Source organism: Neoarius graeffei, chromosome 1, assembly GCF_027579695.1.
Source record: "Neoarius graeffei isolate fNeoGra1 chromosome 1, fNeoGra1.pri, whole genome shotgun sequence".
NCBI classification, from domain to species: domain Eukaryota; kingdom Metazoa; phylum Chordata; class Actinopteri; order Siluriformes; family Ariidae; genus Neoarius; species Neoarius graeffei.
This window is the reverse complement of record NC_083569.1, coordinates 35,071,086-35,084,721: the sequence shown is the minus strand read 5'-3', so window position 1 is coordinate 35,084,721 and position 13,636 is coordinate 35,071,086. Positions and strand designations below refer to the sequence as shown.

The window sequence follows — 13,636 nt, the reverse complement described above, 5'->3', positions numbered from 1 at the left end:
CGCCGACGCCGCTGTCCGAGGCGTCCACCTCGACGATGAAGGGTTGCGAAGGGTCCGGGAGGACCAGAATGGGTGCCATGCAGAAGTGGTGCTTGAGGTCTTTGAATGCCTTTTCCACCTGAGGAGACCAGACATATGATCCACCTGTCCCTTTCGTGAGGTCCGATATGGGCGCTGCTACAGAACTGAAGTTCTTGATAAACTTGCGGTAGAAGTTAGCAAATCCTAAGAACCGCTGAACCTCTTTGATGGACTTGGGGGTGGGCCAGTCCCGGACAGCCAGGGTCCTGGCTGGATCCATCTGGAGTTGGCCCGTCCGTACAATAAAACCCAGAAAGGAGACCTCGGGAACATGAAATTCGCATTTCTGGGCCTTAGCGAACAGATTGTTCTATAGCAGCCTCTGGAGAACCTGGCGGACATGGTGGTGGTGCTCCTGCATGGTCTTGGAAAAGATTAGGATGTCGTTGAGGTAGACAAAAACATACTGGGTAATCATGTCCCTCAAGACGTCGTTGATTAGGGCCTGAAAAACAGCTGGTGCATTGGTGAGTCCGAAGGGCATCACCTGGTATTCGTAGTGCCCAGACGGGGTGTTAAAGGCAGTCTTCCACTCGTATCCTTGTCAGATATGGATGAGGTGGTATGCGTTCCGTAAGTCCAATGTGGTGAAGACAGTGGCGCCTTGGAGCAGATCGAACGCTGTGGACATCAGCGGAAGGGGATAGCGGTTGCGTACAGTGATCTTGTTCAGACCCCTGTAATCAATACACGGCCGGAGCCCCCCATCCTTCTTGCCGACAAAGAAGAAGCCGGCACCAGCGGGTGAGGTGGATGGTCGAATGAACCCAGAAGCCAAGGCATCCTTGATGTACTCCTCCATGGCCTTGCGTTCTGGCTGAGAGAGGGAAAACAGTCTGCCACGAGGAGGGGTAGTCCCAGGGAGCAAGTCGATGGCACAGTCGTAGGCACAGTGCGGAGGAAGAATGGCGGCCCTGCTCTTGCTGAACACTTCTTTCAAATCCCAGTACTCTGTGGGAACTTGAGATAACTCGGTGAGATCAGGAGGCTCGGCAGGACACACAGGAGAGCTAGTGAGCAGACAAGAGGCATGGCACGCAGGGCCCCATTCCACAACCTGGCTTGTTACCCAGTCTATGCGAGGGTTGTGGCGGGTAAGCCAAGGAAGGCCTAGAATCATTGGGAACTCTGGTGAAGGAATCAGGTGCAGGGATATTTCTTCCTTGTGACCTTGAGACTGGAGGAAGACTGGAGAAGTTACTTGGGTGACTCTTCCATCACCTAAGGCTTGGCCATCCAGGGCAGACACAGACAGTGGGACTTCAAGAGGTGCAGTCGAGACATTGATACTTTGGGCGAAGTGAACACCCATAAAGTTTCCAGCCGCCCCGGAGTCTAACAAGGCCTGACAAGAGTGGACGGACTCACCCCAGGAGATGGAGACCGGGATGTAGACTCCTTGGCCAGGGAGTTCAGGAGAGAGGGTAGGCCCCGTCACAACCCTCCCTCGGCTGGACGGGGCGGTCCTTTTCCCGAGAGCTCGGGACATGATGCTCAGAAATGGCCAGGCTTGCCACAGTAGATGCAGCACTTGTCCCTCCTTCTGTGCTCCCTCTCAGCTGCGGAGAGACGAGTACGGCCAACTTGCATGGGCTCTAGACAGTCACTGGAAGAGGTAGACGGGCTCCAGGCTGGGGAAGCTCAGGACTTGGCGGCGCTCTCTAATCCTGTTGTCAAGACGAGTAGAATGTGAGATCAGAGTTTCGAGGTCACTTGGGCATCCGATAGAGGCCAGGCCGTCTTTGATAGGGTCAGACAAACCATGGTGAAAGGCTGAAACCAGGGCTGCTTTGTTCCATCCACTGACAGCTGCGAGCGTCCGTAACGCGATGGCATAGTCCGTGACGCTTCCTTCTTGCTGGATGGACATGAGCTTCCTGGCTGCGTCTTTACTGGTGTCTGCCTGATCGAAGACATGAAGCATCTCCTCCATAAACAACTTGAAATCAGAGCACTTGGGTCCCTGTCTCTGCCAAATGGCTGTTGCCCAAGCTCGTGCCTTACCAGCTAACAAGGTTATCACAAAGGCAATCTTGCGGTGATCCGTAGTGTAAGTGGTAGGCTGAAGCTCAAAGGTGAGTTGGCACTGGGTAAGGAACTCCTGGCACTCATCGTGCTTGCCATCATACCTCTGTGGTGCAGGAAGGCTGGGTTCGCAAGGTGAAGGAGACAGCATGGCAGGAGGCACTGGAATGGGTGCAGATGGTGGAGCAGGAACCAGATCAGGATGAGGAGATGGGGGCAGAGGAGGCAGCTGTGCCAGGGTTTTCCCAATTTGCTGAAGCAGTACCTCATGGCAAGCAAGGGCCTCACATTGGCTTGCGAGCATTCGTCCATGGTCGCTCCGAAGCACGTCGGAGCTGCCATAATTCCCTGAAGGAGTCGGTCATGACAGAGTCTGTTAGGGTTTTGCTGGGATTCGAACCAGGTCGCTAGTGTGATAATCCAGCAAACCCCCACTAGGCCACCAGGGGGATGACTCAAGTGCAGAGGCGTGAGGCGAAAGTAGAGTATCAGTTTAAAAACAGTTTATTTACACTATATACAATCCAATGGAAAAAAACAAAAAGAAAATCCAAAAGCTCAGAAGATAAACCAAAATAAAAATATCCAAAGGTTAAATGTCCAAAAACAAAAGGGAAGGCAAAATGCTGAACGCTCAGAAGATCAAAAAGGTACAAAGTCCAAAGAAAGCAAAAAATATCAAAAACACAAGGGCACAGGCAAGATACGTGAGACAGAGGAAACTAGCACAAGACAGCATAGCAGAAAGACTCCGTGACAAGGGAACAAACAGAGGGGTATTTATGCACAAAACAATTAAGGAACAGGGCGGGGCAGGAAACAGGCAATCAAGACAAACACAAAACACAGTGGCAGCCTCTAGAGGCCAAAACAAACATGACAAGATAAACATAACAGCGGCCTCTAGAGGCCAAAACAGTCCCAGTCCTAACACTACCTCCAGCAGTAATGTCTCATAAGTTTTTATGAATGTGTTTGTGTCAAATGCAGGTTCAGTTTTGACCTTGTGGTCATTCCATTTAACTCTACTTTAATTATTACACATAGATTTTACTGGTTAAATTCAGAATTGCAGTAACTGAGTTTTACTTTCGGATGTATACTTTCATTCACAATAGAAAGATTTTTCAGTGGAAGTTAATTTTTTTTTTTTCAACTAAGTGACAGTGTCCTTTGTCCATCAAAAATATCCTCTCTGGAGCACACTCACCATGTGTTGAGGTTGTACATGATTTTTAAGACACTACATATGAGTCTTTTAAAGCAGAATACTCTCTTGTTGCATAGTTTAAAAAAAAATACTTGAAACAGATGTACGGTAAGACACACTTGCAGTGGAGCTTCACATGTGGTCGAAATGTGTGTCTACCAAAAAAAGTCTCCTCTCCGGACCACCACATGGATCGTCACCACTTCAGTTATTATTACAGTTACCACAATGTACAAACATTGCTACATACTATTTGAAAATGTGTACTTAAAAATCACATACATTTCAACAGTTTTTCATTTTATATACCTTACTCTTGTGGACTATAAGAAAGTAGGTCAATTTTAGAAAAGACACTACATGCTGTCTTCTCACCACAAGTAACATGCCCAGTATATGACCTGTAGCTCTGAAATTCTGTGTGGTTAATTTGCATCTCAAAAGGTAATTTTTAATAGCAGAGAAACCTGAAAATCTGATATTTGATTTTTGGACTACTGTGGACCCTAAAATATACCCTGATTGTGAAACAGCCCTACTGAGAATTTTGACAAATTCTGATTTTTTTTTTAATAACGTCAAACACACAAGTCAAAAACCTCATACAAATAAAACTGCTAAAATAATGAATTAAATGTAATTAATTAACTTAAAATGAATTAATTCACTGAATGCCAAGTGTTTCCCCCCCCTTTTTTATTAATGATCAAAATGCAGTAGGTATTGTTAGTTCTGTTATTGCTGTAGATGTGCTCCTACATTTTTGACACTGACTTGCAATACATAATTCTGAAATAAAAAAATGAATGCTAATACCACTCCTGCAGCTGCATTGAGGATTATAAGCGTGGGGCAGATGGCCGCACATGTCTGCCTTTGTCTGAATCCTGCACTGAGGGAGTGGACTGTGGCGAGACAGCCGGGATCCCAGCCAATCAAACCACATTTGGAGATGTCTTCTATGGGTATGACAACCGCACCAAGGAAGTCACCACAGGCCAGATCCTGAAGGCTACCTTCAGGTAGGAAGTGACAATTTGTTCTGGTCACAGAATCTTCCTTTGTCTCTTCTCTGACTTCTTCTGCATGAATGTTGTGTCTGCAAAGGTTTTCAGTTATATCTGTGATTTTGAAAGGCCACTCATCCAGATTTGTATTGTCATCTTGAAAAAGATTTGGTCACCTTCAATACTAACATGGCTAATCATTGTTCTAACCAGTCTCTCACCTGTCTAGATTGGCTGCACAGTTTATGTTAGCATTTGACAACATTTGATAAAATAAGTCTTATGAGAATTTATTCCATCAACCTGAACAATTAAATGTTGAAAATTTGCCATCCTGCATCTGGTTTTAATTACAAAGCTTGAGACGTGTCCAAACAGAAATATGACTGCATGTGATAATTGTTTTTCTTGCTGTTACAGAGCTTCCACTTCTTACTTTGAGAAACATTTGACACTAGTATAATTGGCTCCCAGCAGCCGTCCCACTGTTTCACTGTTAGGAGCCTTTTCAGAGAACTCACACATAATGATACATCTATTAGGACTGGTTAAAACCATTATGTCATCAAAGTTACAGTAAACATCTTGTTTTCACTTTGTCTTATATGGTTTTTCATTGTTTTTAGTAGTTCATTTTAGAAATGCATTAGGCCATGTTCAGATTTTCTATTTGTTCAGATACTGCATGCCTTCTTCTACTAATGAGGAGTTATCTGTCAATATGAACTGCTGTTAAATCCCATAAGACATGGTGTTTTACACCAATCTAGTATAGTCTAATTCTTCAAATCGCCTCTAACACATTGTTTTGTTCTCTACCATAGAGTCTTGTCCAGGCCCTAAATTATATTTAGATGCTATCTAAAGTCATTTTCATTATTATACTCTGTATCCTGTGGTTGTTGAGGGGATGGGTTAGAGACACACATGGGCCAGTAGTTGGGGAGAAAAAAGAAGTTAGAGTGTAAGAGTGAAAGTTAATATTATCAAGAAGGCAAATCTCAAATGCTCTGATCTCATTTCAAAGCACCCAGAGAGACGGTGGATGTCGACAAGCTATGAAAAGCACAACTGGCCTCTGTGCGCTCCATCTTGCTCTCAACATCACTCAAATGCACCTTTTGGGATGCCCAGCCTAACTCAAACTCTAATTAAGTGAAGTGCTGAGAAATGAATTGAGAGTGATCATGGGAAAGTTTACTTTAATTGGATTTAATTGGGCCAGATAGAACTTGAAGTTTGCAGGGAACAAAAGTAAGCTACAGTGGTGCTGCTGATGCTACAAGTCGCTTCAATTAATCTTTGATGAAATACTAGACTACTGTGACAATTGATTTCAAACTTAGTCAAAGCATTGGTGCTCAGAAAAGATGGGGACAGGAACTACAGTGGTACTTGAAAGTTTGTGAACCCTTTAGAATTTTCTATATTTCTGCATAAATATGAACTAAAACATCATAAAATTTTCACACAAGTCCTAAAAGTAGATAAAGAGAACCCAGTTAAACAAATGAGAGAAAAATATTATACTTGGTCATTTATTTATTGAGGAAAAGGATCCAATATCACATATCTGTGAGTAGCAAAAGCATGTGAACCTCTAGGAGTAGCAGTTAATTTGCAGGTGAAATTAGAGTCAGGTGTTTTCAATCAATGGGATGACAATCAGGTGTGAGTGGGCACCCTGTTTTATTTAAAGAACAAGGATCTATCAAAGTCTGATCTTCACAACACATGTTTGTGGAAGTGTATCATGGCACAAACAAAGGAAATTTCTGAGGACCTCCGAAAAGATGATGTTGATGCTCCTCAGGCTGGAAAAGATTACAAAACCATCTCTAAAGAGTTTGGACACCACCAATCCACAGTCAGACAGACTGTGTACAAATGGAGGAAATTCAAGACCATTGTTACCCTCCCCAGGAGTGGTCGACCAACAAAGATCACTCCAAGAGCAAGGTGTGTAATAGTCGTCGAGGTCACAAAGGACCCCAGGGTAACTTCTAAGCAACTGAAGGCTTCTCTCACATTGGCTAATGTTAATGTTCATGAGTCCACCATCAGGAGAACACTGAACAACAAATGGTGTGCATGGCAGGGTTGCAAGGAGAAAGCCACTGCTTTCCAAAAGAACATTGCTGCTCATCTGCAGTTTGCTAAAGATCACTTGGACAAGCCAGAAGGCTACTGAGGTTTTTCACCCACGTGACCAGGTCATGTGATGCAGCCATTTTGGACGGCACGCTTAAGTCCTTCAGTGCAAGGCGGTATGAGATGGTGGAGACCTTTGCACATTTAACAAGAAAGTAAGCTGTGATTTGTGTTAAATTGGATGTCTTTTATCACAAACACTGTACCCAGCCTTGGTATGGAGCCAAGGTTGTCGACAGAAGTCAACAATTTGATGAAGGATGACCCCAGCAATTTGAAACGGTACAAGGTAGGCTATGTTCACAACACTGTCTTGTTACTCGGGGGATCCGAGATCCCCTGAAACAGACATGAGATCCCTTGAAAACATGATTTGGGAAATGTTGGGGGGTCTCTAAAATATTGGTAAAATGATGTTTATTGACATAGCAATCGTGTGTAACGGGAAGCATTTGCATATCCGAAGTGTTGTGTTTACATGACAACGACTGCTGCTGCCAGGTTGGTTGTTGAGTAGCCTGACTGTTTTTTTTTTTTTCTTGCGTGTGGTATCATTGTTGACGCGAGGTTGTTTTTTGAACATGCCAGTGTGGACACGATTTCCCCTGATGAGTTATGACTTCAGACGCGATGCATGTGTGGAGGTGTGGAGTCCGCGTGATATGTGCGTAAGATAGGCTTCTCATGTGTTTGGAGATCCGCGCTACATCTGCTACATGCAACCCTAGACAAATTAACACTGCCTTGTTTCACTGCTCAGATGGGTTAACAAACACTGACCCATTTACTTTTTGCTATATATTTTATCAAAATTGCGTTGACTGATAAACTAACCTGAAATGAAATGATCACTGCAACGTCTGGAGTACTCTGTTGGCTCCCAATCCTGTCTCTTCACAGCTGCAATCCATTTGGCCCTCTTGTCTTCGTCAGTAGGAAACCGGTAAAAGGAGAGTCCTGCACGCTGTCCCTGTCTGTTGTGGCAGCCCACAGCACAACAAGCAAACACCATGGTTATTTATAGAGTGCTTACTGACAAATTAATCTATTCTAGGTGTCTGTAACACGTTTTTTTCCAAGCTGGTTCTCACTCTCTGTCTGCAGCGTTAGTATGTAGCTTGACCTCCAAAATGGCGGACACTGGGGCGTCACGTGACCCTGTGACGTCAGGTGAAAAACCTCAATTGGAAAAATATGTTTTGTGGACAGATGAGACCAAAATAGAACTTTTTGGTTTAAATGAGAAGCGTTATGTTTGGAGAAAGGAAAACACTGCATTCCAGCATAAGTACCTTATCCCTTTTGTGAAACATGGTCGTGGTAGTATCATGGTTTGGGCCTGTTTTGCTGCATCTGGGCCAGGATGGCTTGCCATCATTGATGGAACAATGGATTCTGAATTATACCAGTGAATTCTAAAGGAAAATGTCAGAACATCTGTCCATGAACTGAATCTCAAGAGAAGGTGGGTCATGCAGCAAGACAATGACCTGAAGCACACAAGTCGTTCTACAAAAGAATGGTTAAAGAAGAATAAAGTTAATGTTTTGGAATGGCCAAGTCAAAGTCCTGACCTTAATCCAATCGAAATGTGGAAGGACCTGAAGCGAGCAGTTCATGTGAGGAAACCCACCAATATCCCAGAGTTGAAGCTGTTCTCTATGGAGGAATGGGCTAAAATTCCTCCAAGCCAGTGTGCAGGACTGATCCACAGTTACTGGAAATGTTTAGTTGCAGTTATTGCTGCACAAGGGGGTCACACCAGATACTGAAAGCAAAGGTTCACATACTTTTGCCACTCACAGATATGTAATACTGGATTATTTTCCTCAATAAATAAATGACCAAGTATAATAGTTTTATCTCATTTGTTTAACTGAGTTCTCTTTATCTACTTTTTAGGACTTGTGTGAAAATCTGATGTTTTAGGTCATATTTATGCAGAAACATAAATTCTAAAGGGTTCGCAAACTTTCAAGCACCACTGTACAACTATTCTGCTCTGAAGAAGATAAATCTTCAAAAAGTTGAATGGGAAAAATTCCCACTAAGGGATACAGGATGGTTTCCATTGTACCCATCTTTGTAGAAGTAAGAAACCCATAGCATCACGTTATCTTTTATCTGTCAGTGCAAACAGGAATGGTTAAAGTTTCTTCAGAATTAAAACATTAATTATTATGCTTCTTAGATGTTTTGAGTAGATGGGGAAACTATGCAAGGTGAAATGGTATTCCTTAAAGACGAAAGGAGCAATGAAAAATGGAAGAAGATTTGGCAGACAATAAAAATTTCAATGCATGTACCTTTTTTTTTTATTGCTTCCAAATTGGCACAGACAAACTGTATCGTGATTTAACCAGGAAGCTTGAGGGCAATTCTGGTTCACCTTTGTCCAAAATGGCATGCAGAAAAATTAAATACGTGAAGTCTACTGAGACTTCATGACTTCAGTTTTTTCCCCCTTTTTAATGCTTTCTCAAAAGCATACCCCAAAATTTAGGAGCTGTCTTATTATTTTAGGCCCCGGTCACACCGCCCGAACTTTGCTGGAGCGTTCCTGGAGCGGTGAAAAAAATTCATCACCGCTCGTAACCGTTCACCACCGTTTAACAAAAGTTGGCCCCTGTTAAAGCAACGCCGTATACGCTCGGCCACCGCTGATGTTTCTCGAGGGGCCCTCCTACCGCTCCGAAAGTTTTGAGCTGCACAAAATATTGCGAGCGGTGAGGAGGGGGCAATTTTCCGCCCCGGCAAAGTTCACCCCCGCTCCACCAACGCCCAGTCAAAGTTTGGCACCGCTAGACGCAAGTTCGTGGACGCTTGGGTCCGCTAGGCCAACGCAGAAATCTTGAACGCTGGACCACCGCTGCTTCGCCAGCGTTGCCCGGGCGGCGATTAAACGTTGCACAAACTTCGGTGGAGTGGTTGTAAGCGTTTTACGAGCGGACACGGGGTTGCTGGAACGGTGTCGGGCGTTGAAGCAGCTATCCATGGCGGCGATGAACTTTGGTTTGGCGTTGGTACTGTATAGAGGTGTCGGAGCAGGACCAGAATTTGGCTATAAATACGGGGAGAAATGGACCAGGAGCTCATTTGGAATCGAGCTGCCGTTGAGTTCAGACCTCATCTATATCGAATTTGCTCAAAGTTACAGTAAAACTGTATCACCATGGATGCTGAGAGACTTGCTATGATTGGTGCTAAACCAACTTTATACCCCCGCCGAGCCAAAGCCCGCATGCGCAGAACGCCGCTATACCAACGCTCGCTACCGCTCGCTACCGCTAAACCAACGCCGGCTTCAGCGGTGCACCGCTAAGCCAACGCCCGTGTTTTCGATTTTTTTTTCCCATTTTGTGCGCGGTGACGAGCGTTGTCGAAATTCGGCCCCCCCTCCCTACCGTTCAAGGAACGCTCCAGCAAAGTTCGGGCGGTGTGACCGGGGCCTTAAATTATTATTATAGGGAATGTCCCCAAAATTTTGATGTGCTTTCTTAAATAGCTTCAACAAGATGGGGAGGTTTTAATGGCATGTAATGTGATCGGTAATTATGTAATGCCATTGAGGTCAATAGATAGATAGATGGATGGATGGATGGATGCAAATAAATTAATATGGTTGTGAAATAAATCCTGAAATAAATGAGGCAATTTACAAATCTATAAATGAGTCACTTATTTATTTCAGGGGACTTTTATTTCATATTTCTGCATTCGTTTATTTTAGGCAATGTTTTATTTTATAATTCCACATTTATTTGTTTCAGAAGAACTTTATTTTATAATTCTACATTTATTTGTTTCAGAAGAACTTTATTTTATAATTCTACATTTATTTATTTCAGGGGACTTTTATTTAATAATTCCACATTTATTTATTCAAGGGGACTTTTATAATTCCATATCAATTTAGCTCAGGGGACTTTTATTTCTTAATGCCACATTTATCTCCCAGCTCTTTTATTTTTATCTTTTATAGTCAAATGAATGGAGCGTGGTTATCTCACAGATTCAGACCAAAGCAACAGCACCAGAACAGCACTGAATCTGAATCAGTGAATATGCAGCAGCACTGAATATATGAGAAGAACATGAAAATGAGAAGACGACTTGAAAAAGACTATGGTTATTAAATGTCACCCCTCCCATGGATTCAAGTAGTCTCTTATTTTCCATAATCTGTATTAAATGCACATAATTACAATATATTTTCATGGACTTTCAGGTGAGCAAAACACGGGACCAGGCAACTCATTGGGGTCTTCACTTGCTTGTTGAGCTTGCTAATGAATTTGTGATTTGTCCACTTGACACTTTCACATTTCTAAATATAGTGTGATATGGAATCTCAATATGCCCTGGTGATTTGGTGTGTAATTTTTAGATTGTGTGTAAGTCTACACCTGCTAGATTTACAGACATCACATAGCACACAAGCCCTGTGATGACCTGGCGACTTGTCCAGGGTGTACCCCGCCTTTTGCCCGTAGTCAGCTGGGATAGGCTCCAGCTGGCCTGCGACCCTGTAGAACAGGATAAAGCGGCTAGAGATAATGAGATGAGATGAGACATAGCGCACAATGTGAAGAGTAAGAACTGAGGTTGCACATTGAGCTGTGTTTAAGTGTGTGCTAGGCAATGAAACACCAGAAGGTTGTCCTGAAAATTGGCTACAGAAACCTGGCAATTGGCCAAGACCATCTAAACTGGCAAATATATTATAAAAATATTATTAGATGCTGAACAAGAGGCTTGAAGTTTAGAGTTGAGATCTTCGGGCCAAGGTGTAGCTTTATTGCTGAACTAAAGATTGGGGGAAGCGAGGGCCTAACAGTTAGAGAAGCAGCTTTGGGACCAAAAAGTCACCAGTTCAATTCCCTGGACTAGCAGGAATGGCTGAAGCACCCTTGGACATGGCACCTAACCCCTAACTGCTCCCCAGGCTGTTCTGGGTATGTTGTATGTTGCTTGAGATAAGAGCATTTGCTAAATGCCATTGATATAAAGATAACCTTGTTCTATTCAATATCATCACTGAATGAACTGTGAGTCAGGCTGTATATTTTGATGTTATATCAGTAGAATTGTAAAATCTATTTCAGAATAACCAATATATGGTTGGGTATCCTGATTGCAGTTAATAGCAATGAAAATGTATGAAATTAGACAAAAAAAAAAAAGCTCACAGGCTTGTGGAGCCTCATAATGCAGGTGTTTGAGTGTACATACAAGGGGTTGCATGACTGCTAATTTTTACTAGTCAAACAGTAGTTCAAAAAAGTAGTCAACTAGTCATTTAGTAAATTTTAGGCTGTTTTATTTGTGTAGCAAAGAATGCATCAAACCACTGCAATTAACAGCCATACACATACTACAAATTACATTTATGCTACACAACATTTATTGCACTGATTTAATTAATAAGAAAATCAGTGCATTAAATGGGCAAAAAATTACTGTGTAGCAAATTACACTATTTAAGGACCTACCAATTCTTCAAATGCACTTATGTGGAAGAACTGGTGGCTCAGCCTACAGCAGCATCTGGGAGATTTTTCCACCATGTTCAACTCATTCCTCAGTCTCCATCAGCCTCTTTGACCTGGCATGTGCCACTGATCTGATTCTAAACTAGCTGAGTGGGATTGGATAGTGACGTGCAACCTGCAGTTCTGCAAGCTCTCTTGCACACAGTGCTGGTCACAGCAGATTACACTCTGCCATAATGCAGGGATTTTATTTAAAGGCCAACAAAATTAAGTGTGGGAGCAATTCCTTTGGCAATGAACAGAATTAAATATCAGTCTGACACACCAAAATGTTTACTAATGGGCCATTAAAGCTAAAGAAAAACGCAACAAAAACTTTTGACTCTAGTTTACTGTAGAACTGACTTTACCATCTGCCTCACTGTTTTTTTTTTCCTCACCATCATGCCAACTGACAAACATCCCCAAAGCTACAATTAGCGAATGTATTTGTCAACTTGCCTATGCAACCCCTAGTGTGTACACATCAGAGTGTAAATATAGGATGCAGGGAATTTAAGTCAATTTTATTTGTATAGTGCTTTTAACAATAGAAATTGTCACAAAGCAGCTTTACAGAAGTATATAAATTCCAGAGTTAAATTTTAAACAAATTAATTTATAAATCTATTCCTAATGAGCAAGCCTGAGCAGACAGTAGCAAGTAAAAACTCCATGAAACAACATGAGAAAGAAACCTTGAGAGGAACCAGACTCAAAAGGGAACCCGTCCTCATTTGTGTGATAACAGATACTGTGATTATAAATAATTCGCTTCTAGAAGTGTGTCCTATAGGGTGAAAAAGACAATTGTGTAAATCAGGAAATTCATTATTTAAACATGGATTTGTTAACATGGAAGTTGTTGGGCAAAATATTGGAAAAAGAGATGAAGCATTTTTGCCTTATTCCACTTTTTGTAAACATCTCAAACAGGCAGCTTTGACCAGAAGAGAGGAAAAAAAATGAATTCAGCTCAAGGCTGATAGTCTGATTCAACTGTCTGCAACGCTGGGATTTCTTGCATGTTTGATGTGCATTGTATCTATAGTGATGTTCAGATTATAGGTATAGTATGAAAGACTGAAGACTTTTATTAAGGCAAGGAATTAACTGCCATGTAGCTAAAGAAAAATTATCTGTCCAGAAGATCAAATAAATCAGCAATTTATGAATATAGAGACTGTCTAGTCGCTAGAAGACTCAGTGTTGTGTATTGGAAAAAGGATAGCAGGACGTAATGGAGCTGTCTGTATGTTTCATTAATATAGTCTGTCTCACTCAATAAACATGTAAAACTGCAAATTGCAGCCAGTAGATGTTTTATTTTGAGTTGCTCTGGTTTTGAGTGCTTAGATGGAGCAGTAAATGGAGGAAAATGATAACAGAATGCTGACTTATTTGGCCAGTGTCCAGAATGCCTACTGCACTTGTTTGAGGAAAATGAGTGTTATTTAGATTCATATATACACATTTAGACACACGATGGCACATTGCTTGAAATGCGGATTGCCTACATGCAAAAAAAAAAAGACTTTTCTCCACTAGATGCTTGTCATGCTGCAGAATATGTTTTCATCAATAAATTACCCCAGACTCTGCCTTCCATCTCTCTCTTTTCCTGCTTTTTT

The 13,636-nt window shown here is 42.4% G+C and overlaps 1 protein-coding gene across 1 annotated transcript in view; it reads left to right on the top strand.

Annotated features, from left to right (window-relative positions):
• The window catches only part of astn1 (astrotactin 1), a 1,125,762-nt gene that overhangs the window by 698,679 nt on the left and 413,447 nt on the right, over nucleotides 1-13,636 (top strand). The window contains exon 13 of the mRNA XM_060931185.1: nucleotides 4,144-4,338. Coding sequence (XP_060787168.1) covers nucleotides 4,144-4,338 — 195 coding nt within the window. The remainder of the gene's footprint in view (nucleotides 1-4,143; nucleotides 4,339-13,636) is intronic.